At 40.0% G+C, this 23,008-nt stretch overlaps 1 protein-coding gene across 2 annotated transcripts in view; it reads right to left on the reverse strand.

Moving 5' to 3' along the window:
* UNC5C (unc-5 netrin receptor C) overlaps positions 1–23,008 on the reverse strand; it is a 260,659-nt gene that overhangs the window by 76,176 nt on the left and 161,475 nt on the right. For both annotated transcript variants that reach the window (XM_054066027.1, XM_054066026.1), the window contains exons 2-3: positions 19,378–19,599; positions 45–188 (exon numbers count right to left, since the gene is read on the reverse strand). In XM_054066027.1, coding sequence (XP_053922002.1) covers positions 45–188; positions 19,378–19,599 — 366 coding nt within the window. The remainder of the gene's footprint in view (positions 1–44; positions 189–19,377; positions 19,600–23,008) is intronic.

A 23,008-nucleotide genomic window follows, 5' to 3' on the forward strand; every position in this document is an offset into this window, starting at 1 on the left:
CACCTAAACACCACCAACTCAACACGCAGAGCAAAGACACTCACATGCAATGCGGACGTAGGCTTTCCGGCTCTTGGTGGTGCCTGCAGAGCTCCAGGCGACGCACTGGCACCAGTAATCTTCAGGCCCAAACAGTTCTTCAACTTGCTGGCGGGAAATCTCAATGCTTACCTCCCGGACAATCAGACCTGTCAGGGTACAAGTAATGCTGGTCAATGTTATGCTTACAGATAGAAAGAAAGAAGTGTAAGAACAGAAGTTCGCTTGCTAAGTTGTTGTGAGACCTTACAGCTCTCTACCAATATCTAATCAGCCACACAGACTGTCCTAAGGATGTGAAGAAAAAAAAAAAACTAACCTTTTTTTCTGCATAATAAGAGAAGTGGCTCAATGAAAAGCTAATCACTGTAATTTTGACTTTTATCACATACTGCACATATGTTATACAAACAAGAGGAACAGCACCTCAGCTGATATAAATTGTACCATGCCCATAGGACGATTTACATCAAGTGACAATTCAGCCCAGTTTTATTTTCATATTAACATCATAAAACCAGGCAGTCACTCAATTATATGAATCCCTTAGCACTTGTGTATTTCATAGAATCATAGAATGAATCATAGTATAGTTTGGATTGGAAGGGACCTTGAAGATCATCTAGTTCCAATCCTCCTGTGATGGGCAGGGATACCTCCCACTAGGTCAGGCTGCTCAAGGTCCCATCCAACCTGGCCTTAAACGCTTCCAGGAAGGGGGCATCCATAACTTACCAAACAAACTTCTCCGGTGTTACACCATCCTCATCATGAAGAATTTCTTGCTAATGTCTAGTCTAAATCTTGCCCTCTCCAGATTATACCCATTGCCCCTAGTCCTATCACTACATGCCTTTGTAAAAAGTCCCTCCCCTTTCTCGTACTGGAAGGCTGTTATAAGGTCTCTTTGGTCTCAATCTCAACTCTCTCAGCCTGTCCTCATAGCAGAGGTGCTCCAGCCCTCTGACCATCCTTGTAGCATTCCTTTGGACCCGTTCCAACAATTCCATATCCTTCTTATATTTAGGATTCTGGAACTGGTCACAATACTCCAGGTGGGGTCTCACAGGAGCAGAGTAGAGGGGCAGAATTACCTCCCTTAACCTGCTGGTTACGCTTCTTTTGATGCAGCCCAGGATATGGTTTGCCTTCTGGGCTATGAGTGTGCATTGCCGGCTTATGTCAAGCTTCTCATCAATCATTTAATCTCCTTTTGCTAGACAGATGCAGCACAGAGAGAAGCCCTGTTCACTCTGACACTGAACTGCCCAAACAAACGGATTTTACCATCATAGAAAATGTGTTGATACTCTGTAATGATGGGTACACGTGCTCCAGCTCGGTTATTGCAAGCTGCAGCCAGGAGACTCCTACTGTCATATATATTACAGATACTGAGACATTTTTTAGATGACTTTATAATACAGTGCAATACACCCCAGTGCCTGACAGTATTCCTGGCCCTTCCCTCCATAACATATCTCAGTGCAATCCCCTGCAAACTCACAGTCACAAGAGTGATGACAGTGACACATTCTCTATACTTTGAAGCAGACCAATATTCGCCCACATTTCCCACACAGTGCTTTCTGCTGGGAAGCTGTTTTGCTTCATCTAAGTGCAAGGAAATATTGTGGTGTCTCAGACACCACTGCAAGGGTTGCTGGCTATGTGTTGATCCTCTAACGACAACCACGGTGTTTCATACTGACACAATACCCTTCTCTGCCTCAAGATGCACTGTCTTGTCAAAATGCTCATAATTCCAGCCAAGATACTAGCCAGGGGCGGGGGGGAGATAGTGCTTATACCTCTTGTCAGCTTATTTGGTCTTTGTTACCAATACCAAAGTATTAATAAACTAATGTGTGCCTGCCTATGCAAAATACCATCACCACTTTGAAAACGCACTCTTGCGAACAGCCTTTCATATATAAATTCACATATAAACATCTTGTGTAGCAAGACTGATTTCCTTTTTCCTTCCAGAACTGCCAAGAAACTCAACTGAAAGATCCTTGGACCACAGCATGCACAGTTTGTCCCCATCACCAAACACCAAAGGGCAGGTCCTTCTGCTGAGCACAGACTTGAGCCCATGGAGGCAGCCACCCCCAGCCTCCTGCCACGTTACGTGAATGTTCCCAATTGTGCAGCATGGTGCATTCCTCCAGCGCTGGAAACCAGGCCAGCCCTTTGATTTGCCTCCAGCCTCACAGAGGCTCCATTGAGGGAGCCTACGATTAATTACTGTTTGTACACAGTTGTGCACTGCCATTGAGGCTGCATGCTGTTTGCATCCAAAACTTGGTTAACAACTTAACAGCAAAAAGGAATTCATGCATGTAAAACCATAGACTTCTCTGGTGGGAATGCTTTCTAATGAGATGCATTTTCCTGCTAGAGACTACCAAAGCCTAGTTTCCCTTTTATTTCATTATCCTTGACATCTTTAGCCACTGAATAATCAGCTACTTTGGGGCAAACACTTAATAGCTTTTCTCCTTGAAATGAAATACTCAAAATATGGCAACTGCACTCCAACAAATGGAAATCAAAGCCATGCACAGACATTTGATATGCAGTGAACACTGCATTACAAACTTGTGCTTCTTTGATGAGCAAATTTGGCTCCAGAAGGGGTCTGAAGGATATCTTTTGTCCTGTTGAGAAGAGCACGAAGAGGGTGGGGAGGGAGCATGTACATTACACGCATAAAAATGGTTATATTTTCCCAGTACAACTGCTGCTAGCCTAAAGATCGCTTCAGTTCATTCCCAGTTTTTATAGCACTAGCCCAGGGAGCCTTTGAAGGTTACAATATTATGTATTTATAATAAGGCTGATTATGACAGAGCTTGATGAAGCAGTGAACTTTGTTACCTGAGGGCTAAAGCAAGCACGCTCATAATGACAGTACTGGTTAATAATGATTATGAAACAGTCTTAACATTCAGTATACAAAGTCTGTTGCAGATACAACATCATACAATAAACAGCTCCCATTGAACATACCAGCAGAATTTTTTATCTCTGACTTCCTGAGATGCTTTCTAATTAAAACTAATAAGCTACTCCAGGTAATGTCTTTTGGGACAGCTGGGAAATACTGACAGGTTTTAGGTTATTCAAAGCAGTTTGGCCTTAGATCTCCAGGTAACATCAACAGTTGTGCCATGACCAGAGAGAGCCACACCTTCTTTACACACCAAATAGATGCCGCCTCTTTCTGATTACAAGCAAAACATATCACTGTGTCTTTTGTCTCTAAGGTAAACAATTTTCCTAGAGTTCAAAATGTATCAAACCAGTTGGTGATGCCATAACATCATCTGTGATGTAAGGATCCATGGCTACAATTCAAAGCTGATTCAACCACTCCTTCCCAGCATTGTCCATTGGCACAAAGAGCCACATTGATTTAGGAGAAACATCTCACCAGGTGAAATGCACCCAGCCTCAGAATCTAGGGCAAGCACAAAGGCATGTGTTCCCCCTGTCGTACCAACTCGCAATCTCGTTCTGCTAACACACTTTAGTGCAATCGCTAATAGAAAATCCCTTTCTAGGCCAGATTACAAACCCCATAATCTGCTGAGATACCTCAGATAGCAATTGCCTTGTTACCAGCTGATACACTGCTGTACATCAGGTTTCACAGAGGAGTTGGTACTGTCTGTCTGCTTTCATTCAGCTGTGTATGGTTTACAGACCTCACATGGGCATCAAGTGCAGGACAATTCTAGTACGATGACTTCAAACAGAGATCTTCATCTTATCCTTGTTGAAGCTGCTTCTGCTTCTACATCAAAGAACAGTAGCAGGTGTCATAAAAAATAAAAGAAAAAAACCAAACAGCCCATGTCTCAGTATTTCCAGACAATGTGACATGCTGTGCCTGTAGTTCAGGCAGCTGTTTATTGAACTGTTTGACTACAGGTGAGTGCACAAACTCTGAGTGCAAAATTAGAAGTCACTTTTAAAATTGAATCCCTGTATTTTGCCAAAACATACTTAGGTCAAGAGAGATCAAGAGATTAGCAGTAATTTATGCAGCACATAACCTACCTGGTATTGGCCAATTGTACTTTGCCACAGTACTAAGCAACAAAATGTTACCCTCTCACAGACAATATCTCCTCTGCCTTACCTTCTTTATTAGAAATACATTGAATTTTTGCAGTCTAGTTCCTCCTTCCACTAAGCTATACAGCAGGTGAAGATATGCAGCATAAATGTTTTTTACAGCACTTGAGTAAGCTGCATATTTCCAGAATTAATATAACCACATAGATGGTGACAAAATCCACAAGAAGTCAGTATCTTCCTATTTTAATGCAATGCAATAACACATATAGCTGAAGGGAGATAACAGAAATGTAGGCAGCTAGAATGCTTGACAGGTTCTTTCTAATGCATATAAATCCATAAAGAGCAACTATACAGTACTTCCAACTCATGGTCTCCATGTGATGAATAGCTAGAATATGACAGAAAAAAAAAAAACATTTGCTTGCACTGTCCAAACTCGATTTGCATTCAACAATGTGAAAACTGTTTCCGTAGCCTCTTGAAACCCATCTGGATCCTGGGTATGAAGACAGATACCTGAAGCTATGGGGTCTAATTATCACTGGCAACAAGAAGATTGTGAAGAGAGGCATTTTAAAGTGAAAATGCAACAAATCAAAGTAATTTGAAGTAATTTAAAGCAATTCTCCAAAATAAACTGTAATTGTGTCTTAAGACTGTTCACTGAAAAAATCACAGATTCTTAAAAATGCATCCTCAGGTTGCTGGGCTCTTTCTGCACAAGCATTTCTTTTCTGATCTTAGTAAATAACTGCAGGATTTCCAAGAGAGAAGGAATATAATAAGTTTTACATCTTGAGTATGAGGAAATAAAACAATCTCAGGAAAAAACAACCCCAAATATATTTGCTGTCCTCTCTGTGTCCTGGGTATGCTTGGGTTATAAAAGGTGTCACAGAGTTTGCCCAGGGCTGGGGCTACTTATGCACACAGATCAGTCGGATCACTTAGCCAAACTTGGCACCAGAAAAAGACATTACATTGGTGGGATTTCCATAAAGAGAGGTCCAAAACCTTTTAGCTGTTAAGAGACTAAATAAACCAGTTTAAGATATCCTTTTAACCCTCATATTCTTCTGTCCATTTGAGGACAAAGGATGGCTTACAAGAAAGCTCAAGGCATCTGGCATAATCAGTCTGCAATTATGTCCCTGTCCCACAAATTAAATAAGTTCTCCACGAGTGACAATTTTACATATTTAGTAGCACAGCATATACAATTATTCATTTCAATAAAATAAACGTAACTCTGGGACTCGTACAACTTGGGCTCTGAAAAAAGAGTAGGAAGGAACTAGAATTTCATTTATTTCTGTATTTGCATGTTAATGAGATATTAATAGGTGGAGAGAGGCAGAGGGTGGGGGGAATCTTGCTCAGTCTGACTGCTGCTAATGTGTGCAGCCAAATGAGCACCAAACAGAGGCACTGGCTGATGGTATATGACAAAATAAAATTACTACTCTTCCTGGAGCAAAAGGAAGTATGAAGAGGGAATTGTGCTTTATATACGTGGTTCTTTATTACAAGCCGTATCCTAGAAACAGAACCAAGCAAAGATACACTTCATTCACACAGTCCCCAAATGCTTAACTTATTAGCTGACTATACAAACTGTGAGTTAGATTATCTGGTCTTCAGAGGCAGAAAGATTATCTTTTTTAATGTATGCAAATGTAATGTAATTGTATGATATTATGGTAGATTATTAGTAACTGCAATAATTACTCATGGGTTCCATATTGCACTCGCCAAAGTAATTGGCAAATTTTCCAATGATTTTAATTGGAGCAGATTTCCCAATCAGACTCATTCTTAGAGGGAATCAAAAATGTCTTATAAGTTCTGCAACCACATACAACTGCTCAAGACAAGAAACAAACATCGTAAACATCTGAAAACAGAAGAATATTATCTATTAATCAAATGTAATTATCCAGACTGGAGCAAGTCCAGGTTACAGTTAGTATCTACAGCTCACTGGGCACCATTCTGCCAAGAAATTATTTTGATGTATTTTGGCTGTCACAAATGTTCAGCAATTGATATCAATACCCCATATGTGTGAAAGCATTCCTCAGGACTTTGTGTCATGGTTTAACCAGGCAGGCAGCCAAACACCATGCAGCCAAACACCATGCAGTCACTTGCTCACTCTCCCCACCCCCTGTGGGATGGGAGAGAGAATCAAAGGGAAAAAAAAGGTAGAATTCATGGGCTGAGACAAGAACAGTTTAATAGGACAGCAATGGGAAAGGAAAAAAAATTAATACAAGAATATACAAAACAGTGATGCACAATACAGTTGCTTACCACCTGCTGACTGACCAATGCCCACCCTGTTCCTGAGCAGTGATCCTGCCTTGGCCAACTACTCCCACAGTCCTCAGTTATACAGTGAGCATGACATCATATGGTACAGAATATCTCTTTGGTCAATTTGGTCATCTATCCTGGCTATGTTCCCTCCCAGCTTCTTGTGCACCTGCTTGCCAGCAGAGCATGGGGAGCTGAAAAGTCCTTCACTTAGTCTATGCATTACTTAGCAATAACTAAAAACATCAATGTGTTATCAATATTATTCCCATACTAAATCCAAAACGCAGAACTATACTAGCTACTAGGGAGGAAATTAACCTTATCCCAGCCAAAACCAGGACACTTTGATAAAGCAATTTCTGTGGCAGCATTATACTGGCATGTGTTTGACCCTCCGGCACAACTAAACAGGAGCTATTTAGTTGCAAGACTAAATTGCACTTACAAACTCTAAAAAACTGCATGGACAATTTGTTTATCTTCTCTGTAAATAGAAGTTCAAACAATTTATGTGCTTTTGTGCTTTGATTTGCCCAAAAGGTATTTCATTAATTAGTAATCACATACACCATAGAATACATTTCTCAAGGAGATGGAACTGTATGACCTACTGGTCTGGAAAAAGACATTACTGCAATACATGCATATAGATTGCAGATGTATCACAACCTCTATAAATAAGTATGGAAATACAGTCCATTTTCCTGCAGGTAACCTGTAGCCCTTTAGAAGTTCATTTTCTTGAAATCAGTACCCAGAGCACCCTCCCAAACTCAGCATGCAGTGCTGTCAGCTCCCACCCTGCTTAGACAGGCACAAATTCCCCTGACTGCGTGCACCCCTGAGTATCCCATCCTGCTGTGCAGTGGGGACACAGGGAGCAGGGATATTTTTTCTTGACAACACAGAAGAGGCTTTGTGGAATCAGCAGCAAAATAGTTCTGGAGTAGGGGAATTTCTCTGCATGTCCATGCAATACATGCTGCTACAGAATTCAATTATACAGCATGTAACTTAGAAATCCACAGTGCATCCCCATTCAGATCCTCAACCTAGGCATAGAGAGAAACACAGTGGCTTGCTCAGTCTTAAAATAAATCAGTGCCAGTCAGCAACAGTCTGTGCTTCCTCACTAACAGTTTCTTTCTTCTGACTATTAGAAGCAGGAAAGAAGAATGGAGGAATACTTTATGAATGTTGTTCAGTCAGGACAGATTTGAATGACATAAGGATACATACTTTTTAATCCAAGAGGAGGGTGGAAGGAGAATCCTGATACCAAAAAAAAAAATAAAAAATAAAAACTGGATTGTCTCTACAGTATTTGGCAAAAGGATGAAAGCATTTTCAGTTCTCAAAGTTCCATCTGTTTTATATTTCATACAGAGCTTCATCCAAAAATCCTTAAAACAGCATCATATTTTTTGCTTCATGAAAGTGGCCAAAACCATACACCAAAGTGGTATGACTGTAAGCAGTCTAAATAAAACGTAAACAGATTGCTTTCTCATTACACAGTCCTTTGTCATTAGATTACTCTCTGATGGTAAAACTTAAGTGACCAAAGCCAAGAATGATAATCTTTTTACTTACTGATAGTCCACAATGATATGTCTAATTTGTTTCATTACTCATAACAGGTGCTATAAACAACCTGTTTCTACAGCAGAAGGCTGATCACTTTACTTGGTGAAATAACCTTTTTACAAAAGTAAAAATCAGTGCTATGTCAGAACTGAAATATATTTACCTTCTTGCAGAGATATGATAGATCCCTCACATTCAGAGAGTGATTCTGCTGAAATTTAACAGAGTACTTAAGCTATTGAATTCAGTGTTTAAAAAAACGGATAAATAGGCTAAACACAAGAAGAACGACTTCAAATATTAAAGTTCTTGTTGAGAAAAATGTGCTCGGTGCATCCTAATGGGACAGAGATGATTGCATAACGGCGCACTTTGCCTATAGCTTATTTTCTATATAGAGTAGCTGTAACCTTAACAAAAGATAGATAGACAGATAGATATCTAAAGATAGTTTAAAAGAGCAAACAGCTTTAACACCCAGTAATTCTTCACACTGTGATTGCATGCACCTGGTTTTGCCTCAATACTGCTTTTCTGTAAACTGTGGCTGGCTGGTGGTACAAAATGCCTGCAAGAAGACTACTGACAATTGTCCATAAATATTAGCTCAAATTTTTAAATCAAAGGCTTTCAGCTAGTTTTCCTCTCTTCGTAACTTTCTCTTTAAGAAAGAGATATATTCTTAACTCAAATTATTGCAGATGAAGGGAATAGCCTAATAAAGTCAAGTTTGCATTAAAAATGATGTCAAGTTTGCACTGGTTTCTATGGGATAGCGAGGGTACCTGATCGTCAGATAATGGTAGGGAGTTAAGCTAAAATCCCAGTCCCTCTACTATTTTTTAAATGACTTACACAAAAATTACAAAGAGCTCTCTTCAGAGGGATTTTACTTTGAACTGGAATTAAAGAACACACATTCTGTTTGGGTTTTCTTTCTTTTAGTGAAAACAAGGCCTTTTTGTTCTCTTCCCATTAATATCTGAAAGACCAAATTGTATAAGATACAGTGAAGATTTCAAAACCAAGTTCTTGAATGCTAGTGGAAAACAAGCCACAGTGCCCTGATCCCTGCCAGCATGGTGGAGGTAGGCAGTACAGCTCCGTGGGCTTGTCCCCTTGGGGAAGGCAAAATAGCCCCTGTACTTATCATCTCCTCCCCTAGCCAACCTCCACAGCTGATTGCTTTATATAAGCCTCAAACTATTGTTGTTTAATACCTTAGAACAGCATTGGATCGCTTGTTCTCAGCCTAGGAACAGTTCAGAGACAAAGGAAAAACAACCCACCCTTTTTTTAATGGAGGCTATTTTCTGGCTGATGGTATTTATTTGTTAATATGCACAAATTGCTCCAAAAAGCGCTGTTCTCTTCCACGTGTAACAATATGTGCCTGTTGTTACCACTTTCTTTTTCCCTTTTTTCCTGGTACAAAAGTAATAATCATGCTCTGGTGTAACAGGACTCCAAAGAAAACCTCACTATAAGCATATATTTATGTTCAACCATGGGCATTCTCATTTCTGACCTCATATAGCCTAAGGTCTAGGAGCAGAAACAAACATGAGTGGAAGCATCTTGACCCAAGCCATCCTGACACTAAGCATCCCTGAGCGGCAGTATCCAAGGAATTCTCTGCCAGGCTGGTGCTACTTACAGGCAGTGGGAAGAAGAGGTTGTTGGCATAAGAAAGCACAAGTATGAGCTCTTAGCAGCTCCAGCTTTTGGGTCAAAGCCCAAACTTCCCTTCTTTTGGTTGAGGCACGTGCGGCTGAAAAAAGATGTCGGGGTTTTTTTTCCAAGGGCCAAGAAAAAACATGCCAGTGGTGCATGTTTTACTTAAAGCTGCAGTTGAGAATTCACAAAGAAAATCTGTGCACTTTTTATTTCTGGTTCAGAGGATTTACATGCTCTTTCTGATGATCTGGGCCTTCAGCAGTGGGTAATGCTTCCCAGTCCCCAGCTTAGTGCTCATGCAAAATTGAAGCACTTTTGAGGCAGTTTAGAGCCTACAGATGAATTCCAATGTGCAGGCAAAAAGGAATAATTGTTGTTTGGCACTTCACTAGAAGAAGCCGAGGAAATTATGAAAAAAAATCTATTGAACTTCAAACATCTGGGAAACCAACCGAGAGCATCTGAATTTTGAACAGCATGTTTACATTCCCTTTGCATACAGGAGGGGAGGGGGCAGGGAAATGAACAATATATATGTTTGCGTGCATATTTTTATATAAAAATATACACCAAGTAGTTTATGTTATTGACCTTCTGACATATACACGTGTGTACACATATATATAAAACAAGTGTTCGCACATATATACCACACCCACTCTGCATTGTTTTGAGAAGCTGAGACAATATGAAAATGCCCTATTTCTGTGAATTTGAAGCAATGACATAGTTCAGTGGCCAGTGCAGCTATTGTGGGAACAAGGACAGTCACAACATGACACAAGGGGTCACTCAGGAGCCTTCCTTAGCATTGTTTTCCTATTTTATAGTCCATGATGTGCAGGAACAGCAGGTTGGGGGAAGCAAAAAAAGTCCCACTGGGGTTTTTTTTTTCAGTTTTTCAGCATGCTAAGGGTGGCATTTCACAGCTGAACTGGGTATCTTGAAAAAAAGAATTAAAAAGAGAAAAGAAAAAGGCAAGCAGCTGCTTTCAAAGTAGCTTTGTCCAGGGCATTGTCAAGTGAAGTGACCTTCACCAGACAGAGATGAAGCTCTGGGAAGTTACTGTCTGCTCCCCCATCCAGTGTGTTTTGAGTGCTGTGCCAGGGCAACAGTCAAAACAGCAGCTCCTGAACCCAGGAGATTTTAGTTAGTTTGTAGTGAATAAAAGAATCATTGCAGGAAGGCGTGCAAAAGGACAGCCTGGTGGTCACAGAAGTCATTTGATGTGTACATGCTTCTGGATACAGTGCAACTCATGATCCCCATCAGCCACAGCAAGGCACCAGGGATGTGAGCAAGTTCCTCTGCAAATCCATGTGACTGACATGAAAAAAGACCTTTTTCATTACGTAAGTAAATGCTGTTAATAGCATTCCTGTGATTCTGGCTGCCTTATTTTTTAATTATTTTTTTTCCCCCTGGATACTCACTCTGACTGAATTCCAATACTGGTATCCACCTTAGTTGAAGAACAAAATTATTAAAACTAAACCCCAAAGCAAGCCTGATCCACTTCTAGGCATCGTTGTTCTTCAAGCCTGGCAAGTCTTACTTCTGTTCAGAGGAGGGCATGGCAACTGCCCCAGGTGCAGCGCTAGCACTCATTACAGAAACATCATTATACAAGTCACTTGGAAGCCAAAAGAAGTAATCAACCAACCAAAATCCTTTCTAGAATCAAAACCTGGGGGCAAATAATACAAGATGCTGCAAGGGCCTAATGACTGATATCCAGAGGGAAGAACAGACACAGAAGAGTCTGACAAAAGATGCCCTTTCTGCTCTCACAATCAAAATAAGAAGAGGTATGAAAAATTATGAGGAACTGTGAAAGGCATCCCATCAAAACCTGATGAGAAAGAGTTGTATGTAACCTTGCCAGTGTATGGTTGTCCTGCTGGTACCTACTACATCATGCTGCTCATTTATGTACAAATCAAGAGTGCATGGGAATGACAAAATGAATACAGGTAAAGAATCCACAAAAGCAGCACAAAATTAGATCCTGCATGGGTCAGAGCTGTATGTGACAATCAGCTTTCTTTTCTTTATGTGTTAGCAATGATTTGGTGACCTTACCCACACAGGGAAAAAAGCCTCACTAAATCTGATTTATGTGCAATGGTTGTTCCATATAAATTACATTTTGTTTCAGAAAAGAAGGATTTCTCTAGTCTGGTTTTAAGCAATAGGAATTCTGCTTCTCTTTAGAGAAGGATTTCACTGTCTAACGAGCTAAGTGAAAAAACTAGAAGATACTACTCAGATAACAGAGATACAAGCTTACACAGACTTCAAGGGACTCAAGACAACAACAATTAAAGGTCTTGCACAGTCACCAAGATCCGAATGTCTCTAAACAGCATTAGACTACATTTCCAATGTCTACATCAGATTATTACTTGCTCTCAACAAAGAAAACGTAAGGTATAATTTGGACCTTCCATTTCCCTGATTATTTTAAGTTATTTTCATAAAGAAACTACAGACATATTATTCCTACTCATTCTCATATTTAATCAACTGAAAAAGCAAGTGCTCCTGCCCTTGTACTGCTGGAGTGCTACTGACTGCAGCACTCACGCTTGACAGCACACAAGACTTTGGCTCTGCTCTTCTGTCCTGTCATCCCTGTATCCAAAACCCAGTTGCTTTCCATTTAGATCAACAGACACAGGATGGAGACTAACCTTTGGGACGCACTTCCAAATCAAGCTGACATTTATTAGGCTTTCCAGCATCAGACTGCTCTCATTGTGGAAGCTCCAGATCCCACACAAAGGCCATTCGGTTTGGAAGGAGCCAGGGAATGTAGATGGAAAAAGGAAGCATCGCTATGCAAAGCCATGGCTGGTCTGAAACTGTGGTGGCTGGACTGATGTTTGAAGATGTCTTTCGAGGAATTAATGGGATCATGAGTGTGTAACAAAGGGTTTAATGAAGGAAAAAATTGGAGGGAGATAAGGTGCAGGCTGGAAATATTCAGAGGGATATTCTCAAATGCTCCAGATGAAGGCACTAAGCATCTATATTTCTCTTATTACTGTATTAAATAACTTTATTTCCTATTTCAGATTTGCTTTTCTAGAAGCTCTCAGGAAACCTTCAGGACAATTAGGTGAACAGCTGCAGACAGGAAGTTAATGCTGCAATAAGAAATGAGTAAATGTCTTAAACCTCTTATCTTTTGGTCACAAAGCACTTTGCAGAGGTAAATAACAGACATATAAGGGGAATCCACAGAAAATTAGGAATAGGCAAATGACCCTTCTCATGGACCCATCACTACTCACAGGAAGAGCATGAGCAGGATTAACTTGAAGGAATAGTAAGTCCCTATGGGCCCACCTGTTAGCACCCCCGAATACTCTGAAGGATAGAGCAAGTGCCAAGCCTGGGAAAGACAGGCTCAGCCAGCTTAGCAGCAGTAGGACAGAATGTTTGCAAGATCCATGGCTGCTGTTTGCAAAGGTATCTGTGCACTCAGCAAAGAGCTGCTGGAAAGGATAGCATTAGCAGAACAGGCAGGTGTCAATGTCTGTGAAGATGAAAGGAAGGTGTCTAGGTCTACAAGCTAAAAGCAGCCTTCCACAAATACTCATAGGGGCCAAACAGCAACATACAAGAGTTTCATTAAATAAGAAATTAACGATATGTTAATACATGTATTATAATACAGCCTGTATTTCCCTAGAGAATTCTAGTTCTTCAGAGAAATAGAGTTGTCTGCTCCTTTTTGCACCAGCTGCAGCCTTTCAGACAATACATATAAAAATGTTCCACCTAATGCATCCTTCCAAAGAGGGAACAGACTTCGAATTACTATAGAAAATGGACTCCAGTATCAATTCTAACCGACGTCTCAAAACTATTTTACTACTACTATTTTCTACTAATAGAAACATTTGGGAAGAGATACACAGACATATTTTTAAATTTCCTTGAAATGAGTTGAATTAGAGGAGAGTATTGAAGGAGCAGAGCTAAAAATTTGCAATATGATGCTGAGAAATAATTATTTTGAATCAAGGTGCTTGATATTTGTAATGGATTTGATCCAATGATAAACGGAAAATAAAATGACTTGTGACAACAATGGAATGAAAACAATCCTTATTTATGATATGTGGCTGCCTTTACTAAAATAACCCCAAGGTATTCTACCCTAGAGAGTCAAAATATTGCTGGCTCAGTATAAGTGCAGAATTCAGCACCAGTTGTCATCTCCTTAGTGAAGTTAATAGGGATACTGTCCACATTTGTTTGAAAACCAGCTTTTTTTCCTTAACTTTTGGACTCTTGAAAAATAACAGAGAATTAGTAGGCTACAGTGGGTGAAGAAGCAAAAAGAGATTAAGATGTGCAGAGAGGAAAAACAGTAGTCAGGAAAAGAAAGTAAGTAAAACATTACCCCTCCTCCACACTCTTTGCCCTGAGATGTGCTTACATGAGAGTGGCAGACACCTGAATTTGTATTTGGGCTCCCATATAAAGTTCTTCAACACTCCTATTTCAATCAGTGCTATACTTAGAAACAATGGCTTTTTTTGTTTTTTTTCTAGTAATATGAAGACAAGCAAGCACAACTTCTCAGAACGAGATGCTGTATGATGATCCTTGCTGTATAATCAAAAGTCCCAGCTTAAACAAGGTGTAAACAAGTTGATGCAACTTTTGTCATTAGGACAATGCAGCCTTCTAAAACGTGGTGTCACAAACAGCAAAATAAATGGTTTTCATGACTTGTACACACAGAGAGGAAGATAAAACAGCAGAGCATTGTGTGCTGGAAGTGATTTTCCTGCCTCAGTAAAATGCTAGAAGAGCAGAAGCAGTTGCTGTGGAGGTTTCCCCACACTGTCTTGGCTGCAGCATCTTGTAAGAGCTGTTTTAAAGGCAAAAGGGCAGATGTCAAACTTTGATCTTTCCGTTGAGAGGGTGATCTATTAAAGGCTTAGCTAGCTGGGTACCTACTCTCTTGACAGGCTGCCAAACCCAGTGCTTAAGGTAACAACCTCCTATTTGTCAGATCAATACTGACCCTGCGTCAAAAGCTCAGTTTCCTTTCATCAAATCTGCAAGTCATCCCAAAATACTTCATTAATGGGGAAAGGTAAAGGTGGGAGGTAAGTGCAGGAATCACAGTAGTGGCTATATGAAGGAAACTGAAACAAAGAAGTGGGAGATTTGTGTTTGAAAAGAGGAGCATATTCATCTTCCTCAGCACAGTTTGATAAACCCTCTTAATTGAATATTCTGAGCCAGATTTTAACTTTATCATCTTTACTGATTTGTGGGGAGGCAAAGAGTTGAAGGGGCAGCTCAAAGTAAAGTCCTCAGAGCCAGCTATCCTTCTTGCAGAAGGCTGGGTGGCACCAAGGATGCTTCTGGGGGACATCAGGTGTTCTGAGAGCCTGTTTCTGAAGGCAGGGCATGGGAAAAAGGATTGGCATCTTCACCTGCTCCTTAACAGAGCCTCCCTCAGCACGCCCTTCCTCTGAGATTGCACAGATAAGCCTGTTCATTTTGCACTAACTGGGGCCTAGGCCAACAGTCAAAACTCCTTATTCTGTCTTGCTGATATTTGGGAACAAGAAGGAAGTCATCAACTAACTCCCTGAGGCCTCCTCTCCCTACTCATCCCAGCAAAATAAGAAAGAAAGTGTATGGAAACAATAATGCTAGTGGAATTGCCCAATATTTCTATTTAATTAGAAGAGTCCCAAATATTGTTTTCTCCTTTCTTAAAGGAAAGAGAAGAACATGTCATTGGCATTGCAAAGGGCAAGAAGGGTTTCAGATATCATTTCACCTTAATAGTTATGGAAAAACTACTACAATGCATATCCAAATTGAAAAGGCAAAACCAAGATCCTTATGGTACCGATTTTTCTCAGTTGTACATCACTGGGATGTAGAGTTTGATTTAGCAGCAATTAAACCCTCTGGACAAATGAAAGGGGTGCAGGAAACCGATTTTCCATACATCTGCAGCTCTCTCACCACTGCAGAATTGGTGTGTGTATTTCTGAAAATATTTCTCCATAAAATGCATAATCATTTTCAGAGGTACAGTGATTTGGAAAATGTGCACAAATTGCTCTAATAATAATTGATGCTATTGAGATTCCTGCCCTGTGACAACAGAATTGTCTGCACCCAAAAGCACTAGTTCTGCAGGGTTCCTTTTACTTTTGTTGCTGTTACCTTTTATGACAGTCAGTCATAAAATCAAATATGTTTCCCCTAAACAACTTTCATCTTCTTTTTTTTTTAAAGTATTCTTACTCTTCATATGTATTTTCCACATTAATGGGAAAATAATCCAGTAAAAACATAAAAAGACCATGCCCTGCCTTGTATTTCACGTATATAGGAAATGAAAAACTCAAATATGTGCACCCACTTGACTTTTTTTATGAAAATGCTTAGCTTCTTCCATGAAGAAGAAAAATTACAGTGAGTGTGAGGATTAAAAAACAGAATGCAATGATATTCTATGTAAAGCTTTTGGCTTCTCAGAAGCGATCACTGGAATTTTTTTTTGCAAGGTTCTCTCTTCAGGCTAATGTAATTAAATAAAGAGGTACTGGAACATCCTGTCACTGTTACTGTTCTCTTCCTCTCCAACCAGAAGGCAACTCCCACAGTCCCTGTGCATGTGCTTTACAGCAATGCTTTACTTACTGTTTAAAAATATCCCACAGTGCAAAGTGCATATAATTTATGTATATGTAATAATGTATTTCTAACTCTTATTTTGTACCTTCTGCCTCTTACTTATAAAAAACATACATAAGAAAAGATATAAATATTTATTTTTCCCTCTTAAAAATTAACCTTCTTAATATACTTAACGTTTCTACCTAAGCAGCTTTCTTCAATGGGAGCTTGGCTACACTCTCATTCTCTCTCTCGTGCATCTGCTATTGCTGTGTTGTTGTCTCTGGTTTTATCAATGACAGAAATAAATTTTCCTTATAAGAAGAGTTAGTCATCTATACGTAGGTTTCATTCCTGAGCAGAGGCTCAAAGTCCATGAACACATAATCTTTAGCAAATCAAAACCTATTTCTCTTTCATGCATCATTTACAATCCCAAGATGATGTACTGCTAGCATCACACCTGTATTTTATCCCTCTTTCTTCTCAATTACCCAACCTTCAGAAAAGAAAGCACGGGTGACCTTTGGTTTTTTTCCCGTCTCACATATTTTATTGTCGGTTTGTCTTGTTTTCCTTTTCTTTGATTTTCTACCTGAAGTGCTGAGAGAAAGCCTGGCTCAAAAATGGCAGCACAAGACCAGCTCAGCATTACGGTCTCCCTAATTTTTAGGCAGAACACACCTTCAAAACAGTAAAACACCAGAAATGAAGAACGGACCCAATTTTCAGTTGCCTGGACTACACAACTGACCCAGCGGAAACACTGTGTAACTGCTACCCTTTTGAACCCTGGGTTGCCCATGTAAAGGCTAGATCTAACCTGCTTTGTGGACCATTTCTCCAGCCTCTCTAGCTGCACACCTGAAGCTCGGAGCAATGTAGGCTTGGGCTGCCACCCTTACGCCACCCTCTGAGCAGCGCAGTCCCTCCAGCTGTGCCCTAGGTTACAACTACTGCACTGGATAGCCAAATGTAGCAAAAGAAACCAAAGTAGGCTCAAAGGCGGTAGAGTCAATGGGCTTTACCAGCCTGACTGCTGCAAGCTGCCAGGGTGATGATCTCATACCTCTTCTTTAGGTACCAAAATGAATCCCTACAGTTATTGCCTCCTGCACCTTTTTCTCCAGATCTTTTTTATCCAGTGGATATATTTTCCCAAGCTTCTGCTGCTTTGAAGAAGACATTATTTTACCATTACCTTAAATACATTGTTTATCCATTTTTTATCTACCTATGTGCTATGAGCCCTAGATTCTCAGTCTGTTTACAGGAAGGTGCACAAACATTCCAATTGTGACATAAATTAACCAATGATTTTGCAACAACCAGGTTGACTGGCAAATTGAGGTTTTGATGACAGCTTCATTTTAACAAGCTGTTAGTGTGGCTAGGTTTGTGGCTCTTGTGTTAATAATCTGATGCACACAACTTTTGACATACGCCTCCTCCCCAAACTCCAACGGATTATGTTAATCTCTAATTGGATATAGGTTTCATTTGCATATAATTGCTGCTGTTTATTATGCAAAACATTTTTCCTTGAACATATTCAGATGTATCTCTTTTCAAGGCTGGCCTTCTACATTCGTTGAATGCAATTTGCATTACAGTATCATGATGTTCTTCTAGAAAGAGACTTTGAAGAAAAAAGAATTATTTTTTCAACTGTAGGAAAAACTACAGTCACAACATCAACATTGCCACATTTCTGAATGTTGATGTTAATAAACACAGTGATAGCTGCCCTTCTGCTTGTCCTTCTCCATTCAAGTCGACTCCCGTGGATGAAATAAAAATGTAGACGCAATAATGGAGAAGCAAGAATTTCCTTTTTTTTGTTTTTCTTTCTGTTGGAAATGCCAGTTCTTACAAATAAATAAACAGGACCAAAGTTTAATAGAGATTTTTTTTCTACAGCCTTTCTTCCTACACCTACCTTCTCTTTTCCAAGGTGATAGCACGACAGTACCATTAAAAGCTTATGCTTTTGATCTCTGTGCAAATGAGCTGAAACAAATAAAACTCAGATCACAAGAGACTTCCAGGCAATCTGGTGGAGTTATTTTTCTAAGTAATTAGACCAAGTGGTGGTGCAATTCCCAAATGAAAGGTATCTTCTTGCTCGGTATCCAGCTATTTCTCAGAGCCATCAAAACAGCGTAAAGACACACTTCCCTCCTTGCATGCGAATCAACATCTATTGATTACCAGTCTTCCCAAATGGGAACAATCATATCTTTGATTTACGTTTGTTTCTTACTCAAGTTTTTAAACACTGTTTTAGGGGTTTTTTGGTACTGTGAGGTCCTATTTTTCTTCCATGAATGTCAGTGGGATTTCTGGTATTAGAAGAAGGATGAAGCTTTTGCCTATTTTTCTTTGTTTTCTTTCTTTCTTTTCCTTGCTCAGCTACTGTAGTTCTCCTGCATACAGGCTCCATGGGGCAGGCAGAAAAGTGTAATGGAATAACAGCCAGGTACTTGCTCTGGATCAATACAGTGCTCTAAACTGTGCCCAAGTGTGTTTTTTCCTTCTTTCTTAATGGAAGCTGAGCAAATGTCTCCTTTTTTTTCACAAATCTACCCAAGAACAACCCAAATACTTTTTGGCACTTTAGGGACAATGCGGTTCTTGGTCTGTGACTATGACACAGTACAGCCACTGGGAATTTGTGAAACTGTGGAAGTAAACAGAGGGTAGACTTGGCTGAGAAAGCAATTCCCTTTTGTTTGTGCATGGTTCTCTTGTTTTGTTTTGTTTCTGTTTCAAACTCAGGCAGAGTGCTCTACAAGCATGCTTTACTAACTGACCTGGGTGCAGATACCACTTTTGTGTTTTGACAGTTTATGTTCAGTAATGTTAGATATAGAATTCACAGCTGTATCAAGAATAAAGAAAAGTAACTGCCATATGAAATAGCTGCTAGATTACTATGGTGGGCGTGTTATTAATGCATTTTAATTCTCATCCCTCAATTACACAATGGAAACTCACCAGAGGTTTCATCTACTCTCTCATCCACCACATGGTCCTTCTGATGAACCCATTCGCTGTTGCACTTAAAATAGATCTGCGTGGCTGGGCTTGCTTTACAGTACAGATTCACGGGCTTATTCTTCACAATGTAAGCCTCTTCGGGTTCGATAAGGAAGTGAGGCAATGGCTCTGGAGGATCAGATGGAAAAGTTTCTGGAAGTTCATGAAAAAAATCATCATCTGGAGGGAAGAGAGAAAAAGGACAAATTAAATAACCAAAATTCACCTGGCAAGGATTTACAAGCATTTTCTAAAATTTCAAAAGGAGTGTGCTTTTTGAGAAAAACGTTATCTTAGGAGCATTCCTAGACTGACACTTAAATACACCACTGTTTTCAGTCTAAAAGAAATTGCTCTTTACACCCTGAGCTCCCTTTCATTTATGTGATGTGACAAGATGTGCACATTCACATGACTCAAAATGCTCCTTTGTTATCAGCAATACTAGCAATAAAGCATTATATTAGCGCTTGGCAGAGTTGCCTGCAAAACCATAAAAAAGAAATAATAGAAACTTTTGGAAGCTTTAAGGTCACATTTTTCAATAGTGACTTATTGCACCTTTCATGTCAGATGAGCAACCTGAAACCTGCTCTAAGGGTAAATGACTAAATACAAGTCCAGTCTATGCCACTTTGTTCATACTCTGACTCTCTTGCTAAGACTGCTAGTGAAGGTGTCAAGCTATGCTTTATTTATTCTGTTTGTAGTACAATGGTCTCTGCAATTCTCACTACAGAAAGGAACTGAGAGTTGGGACATGGGGCTGAGCAGCTGTAAGATGATGACATTTTGGGCCAACACAAGTGCATGTTATTGACTCAAGGTACCTCTACACCTCTCAGGTGCTGCTGGTAATGAATAGTCAGTGTAGAAAGTCTGGAGAAAGAGGAAAAGAATCCAATGCACACTGAAAACACCTAACATTCTTTCCTTTCTCTCTGCCTCCCTCTTCACAAATTCCCCTTTATAAGCTCTCTGTGCCTTTCTGCAGAGGAAGTCTTCTACACTAGAAAGCACCAAATAAGTAGAGAAAAACCCTCTTCCTATTCCCCTCCCTACTTGGTGTCAGTGCACAAGAACATCCAAGAGGCTCCTGCCGACAAAGCAGGTGGGCACCAACTACTGACACATCCACCAGCAGCAAGCTGATGGTCCTGAAGACCTTATTCAATCTCTCCCTTCCTACTTCTGAATCAGTTATCATTGCACACAGTGAAGGACGCTGCCAATGATCAATAAAACATCACAGAACATCAAACTAAAAATATGGGGGAAGGATGGCCAGTCTTCATGAAGACAAAATATCAGACGGCTGGTCACCTCGCTGCTCCTGAGACGTTCCTGAGCAGGATGTGTCCAGAATTACAAGGGACATGAAAGGCTCTCCTTCCAGCTACTACTTTTGCAGAAAGACAAGAAAGAACAGGAACAGATAAAGGATAAAACAAAAAAGTAATATGGTACCAATGCATGTACCTATATGTAAGTAGGCTATATTTATTTATAGGAGATGGGAATACCTTACACAGCAGAGGATTTTGTGAATCTCTTGAACAATTTACAAAGAGAGCATATGTTCACCAGTTTGGGTTTTTTTTCATCTTCATATTAATTTAAAAATACTCCTGTCCTTTCGGGGCTTTTTACAAAGAATAACAGGCCTGACTCACTAACACATCATGCTCTGAGAGTTAATAGAACTGAACTAGTTCAATGACAGAAGAAAGGCCACTAAATAAGCCTTGGCACTTTTGTGGCAAAGGGAAAATCTGTAACATAGCATAACAATTCTGTCTCTATCTCCAACTAATCTTCTCCAAATACTCAAATTAATTTTTTTTTCCCATTCTTCCTTTTTTTTTTTCCATGGTCTCCTTCTCACTCTGGCCACACCAGTCTCCTTCTTCTGCAGTCACATTTCCACTCCCCATTAGCTATTTTTCCCTTGCTCCATTTTGCTTCCCATTTTTTTTTTCCAAAGTAAAAGACAAGTTACAACAAGTAAATGTACATCCATATTTGTTTTCATGACGATGAAACACATTTAAAACTGCAGCAAGTGGCTTTTCAGCATTCCTCATCCCCTTCCATCCCTAACTCTCCCCAACCCACTCCATCCCTCTCACGCATTGCTCCATAGACATCCACCACACAGAAACATTAGAGATGAATCATTTCCCCTGAATTGCCACAGGATGTATCTTTTTTCTTCTGGTCATTTAATTGCAAATCAGTGAGCTGACAGATGGAAACTAACAAAGCACACATATGTTTTATAATTAAACAAGTATTGCTTCACTAATTTCTGGTGACTAGAAGAACAAATGTATTTATTTTCAGCACTAGATTTCTTCACATTATCAAAGACAGTACTATGCTGCCTGACCAATTAACTGCATCTTATCAAAGCAAGCTGAAGAAAGAGAAAAGGTGAGTTTTAAAAACGATTTCTTTAATCAGCCTGGAGAACGTGTGTGGGCTTTGGCTTTCCCTCCTGAAGATGACTGCTTCTAATGTTTAAATACTGCTTTTATGTTAAAGTGGATTCACAGTATTGCCCAGTACAGGACAGCCTGGTCTCATGTTTTGAATGTTGAGGCAACTGTTTCTCTCCACCAGCCCAGCATCCTGCAGTCAGGCACAAGCCAGTTTTCTCACTGTATTCTTGCTATAATTCTACCTTACTCTTTTTAAGTAGTAATAAAGCCCAGTTTCATATTTCCACACCCTTTTTCACTGCTGTCAAGAAGCATCTGAACTGCTCTTAAATGTTAGGGATATAGATGGAAACCATTCACAAACTGTCACACAAACAGAGTGTACAGAGGCTGCCTTGTCCCTGAAAACTGGCATCTAAAATCTGCATTTTTAGAATAAATTTAAGATAGTAGCTAAGACAGATTTTGGGGGCTTATAAAAACATGAGTATATTCATTTAATCCCAGTCCTCATACTGTTGCTATTAGTAGCAACATTGGAGTAAATTTTTTATGGAGCAAATTCTTAAGAGAAGCATCCTGAATCTAATCCCTATTGGATTTTTCTGTGTTTGGCAGAAAAAATCCCAATCACACTGCAAAGCTAGTCCTACCTCCATTAGCATGCAGGCCCCGTCGCTCCTGCTGCTCACTGCTGAAAGGCAACAGGCCCCTTTACCAGCCTGTGTAAATCACAATGGGAAATCACTTGGTGTTCCCTGTGTTCCCCAAAGAGATGGGATCAGATGCTGTGGGGAGGCAAAACACCACATCCCTTCCACCCAAGCAAGCCATCAGCTGAAGTTGCAGGATGGTGGTTTACATGTAGACGGGGTGTGTAGTCGTGGTATTCCATGCATTCTGTGCAGAATGAGCACCTGTTGAGAAGGAAGAACCTTACATCTCCTCATGATGGCTTGCCCATCACAACAGGCACTGCTGCAGCATGGCTTAGGACAGTTGGCCAATTCGGCTGCTGATTTGGGACAGGGTTTTGAACCATCAACCTCAACACACATCTCGGATCCAAGTCTTGCAATTCATTTTTTTAAATCAGATTGATATACTATTATGCTTGCAACAACACACAAGCATAATTATAAAGGCAC

This window comes from Cuculus canorus, chromosome 4 (assembly GCF_017976375.1).
Source record: "Cuculus canorus isolate bCucCan1 chromosome 4, bCucCan1.pri, whole genome shotgun sequence".
Lineage (NCBI taxonomy): Eukaryota > Metazoa > Chordata > Aves > Cuculiformes > Cuculidae > Cuculus > Cuculus canorus.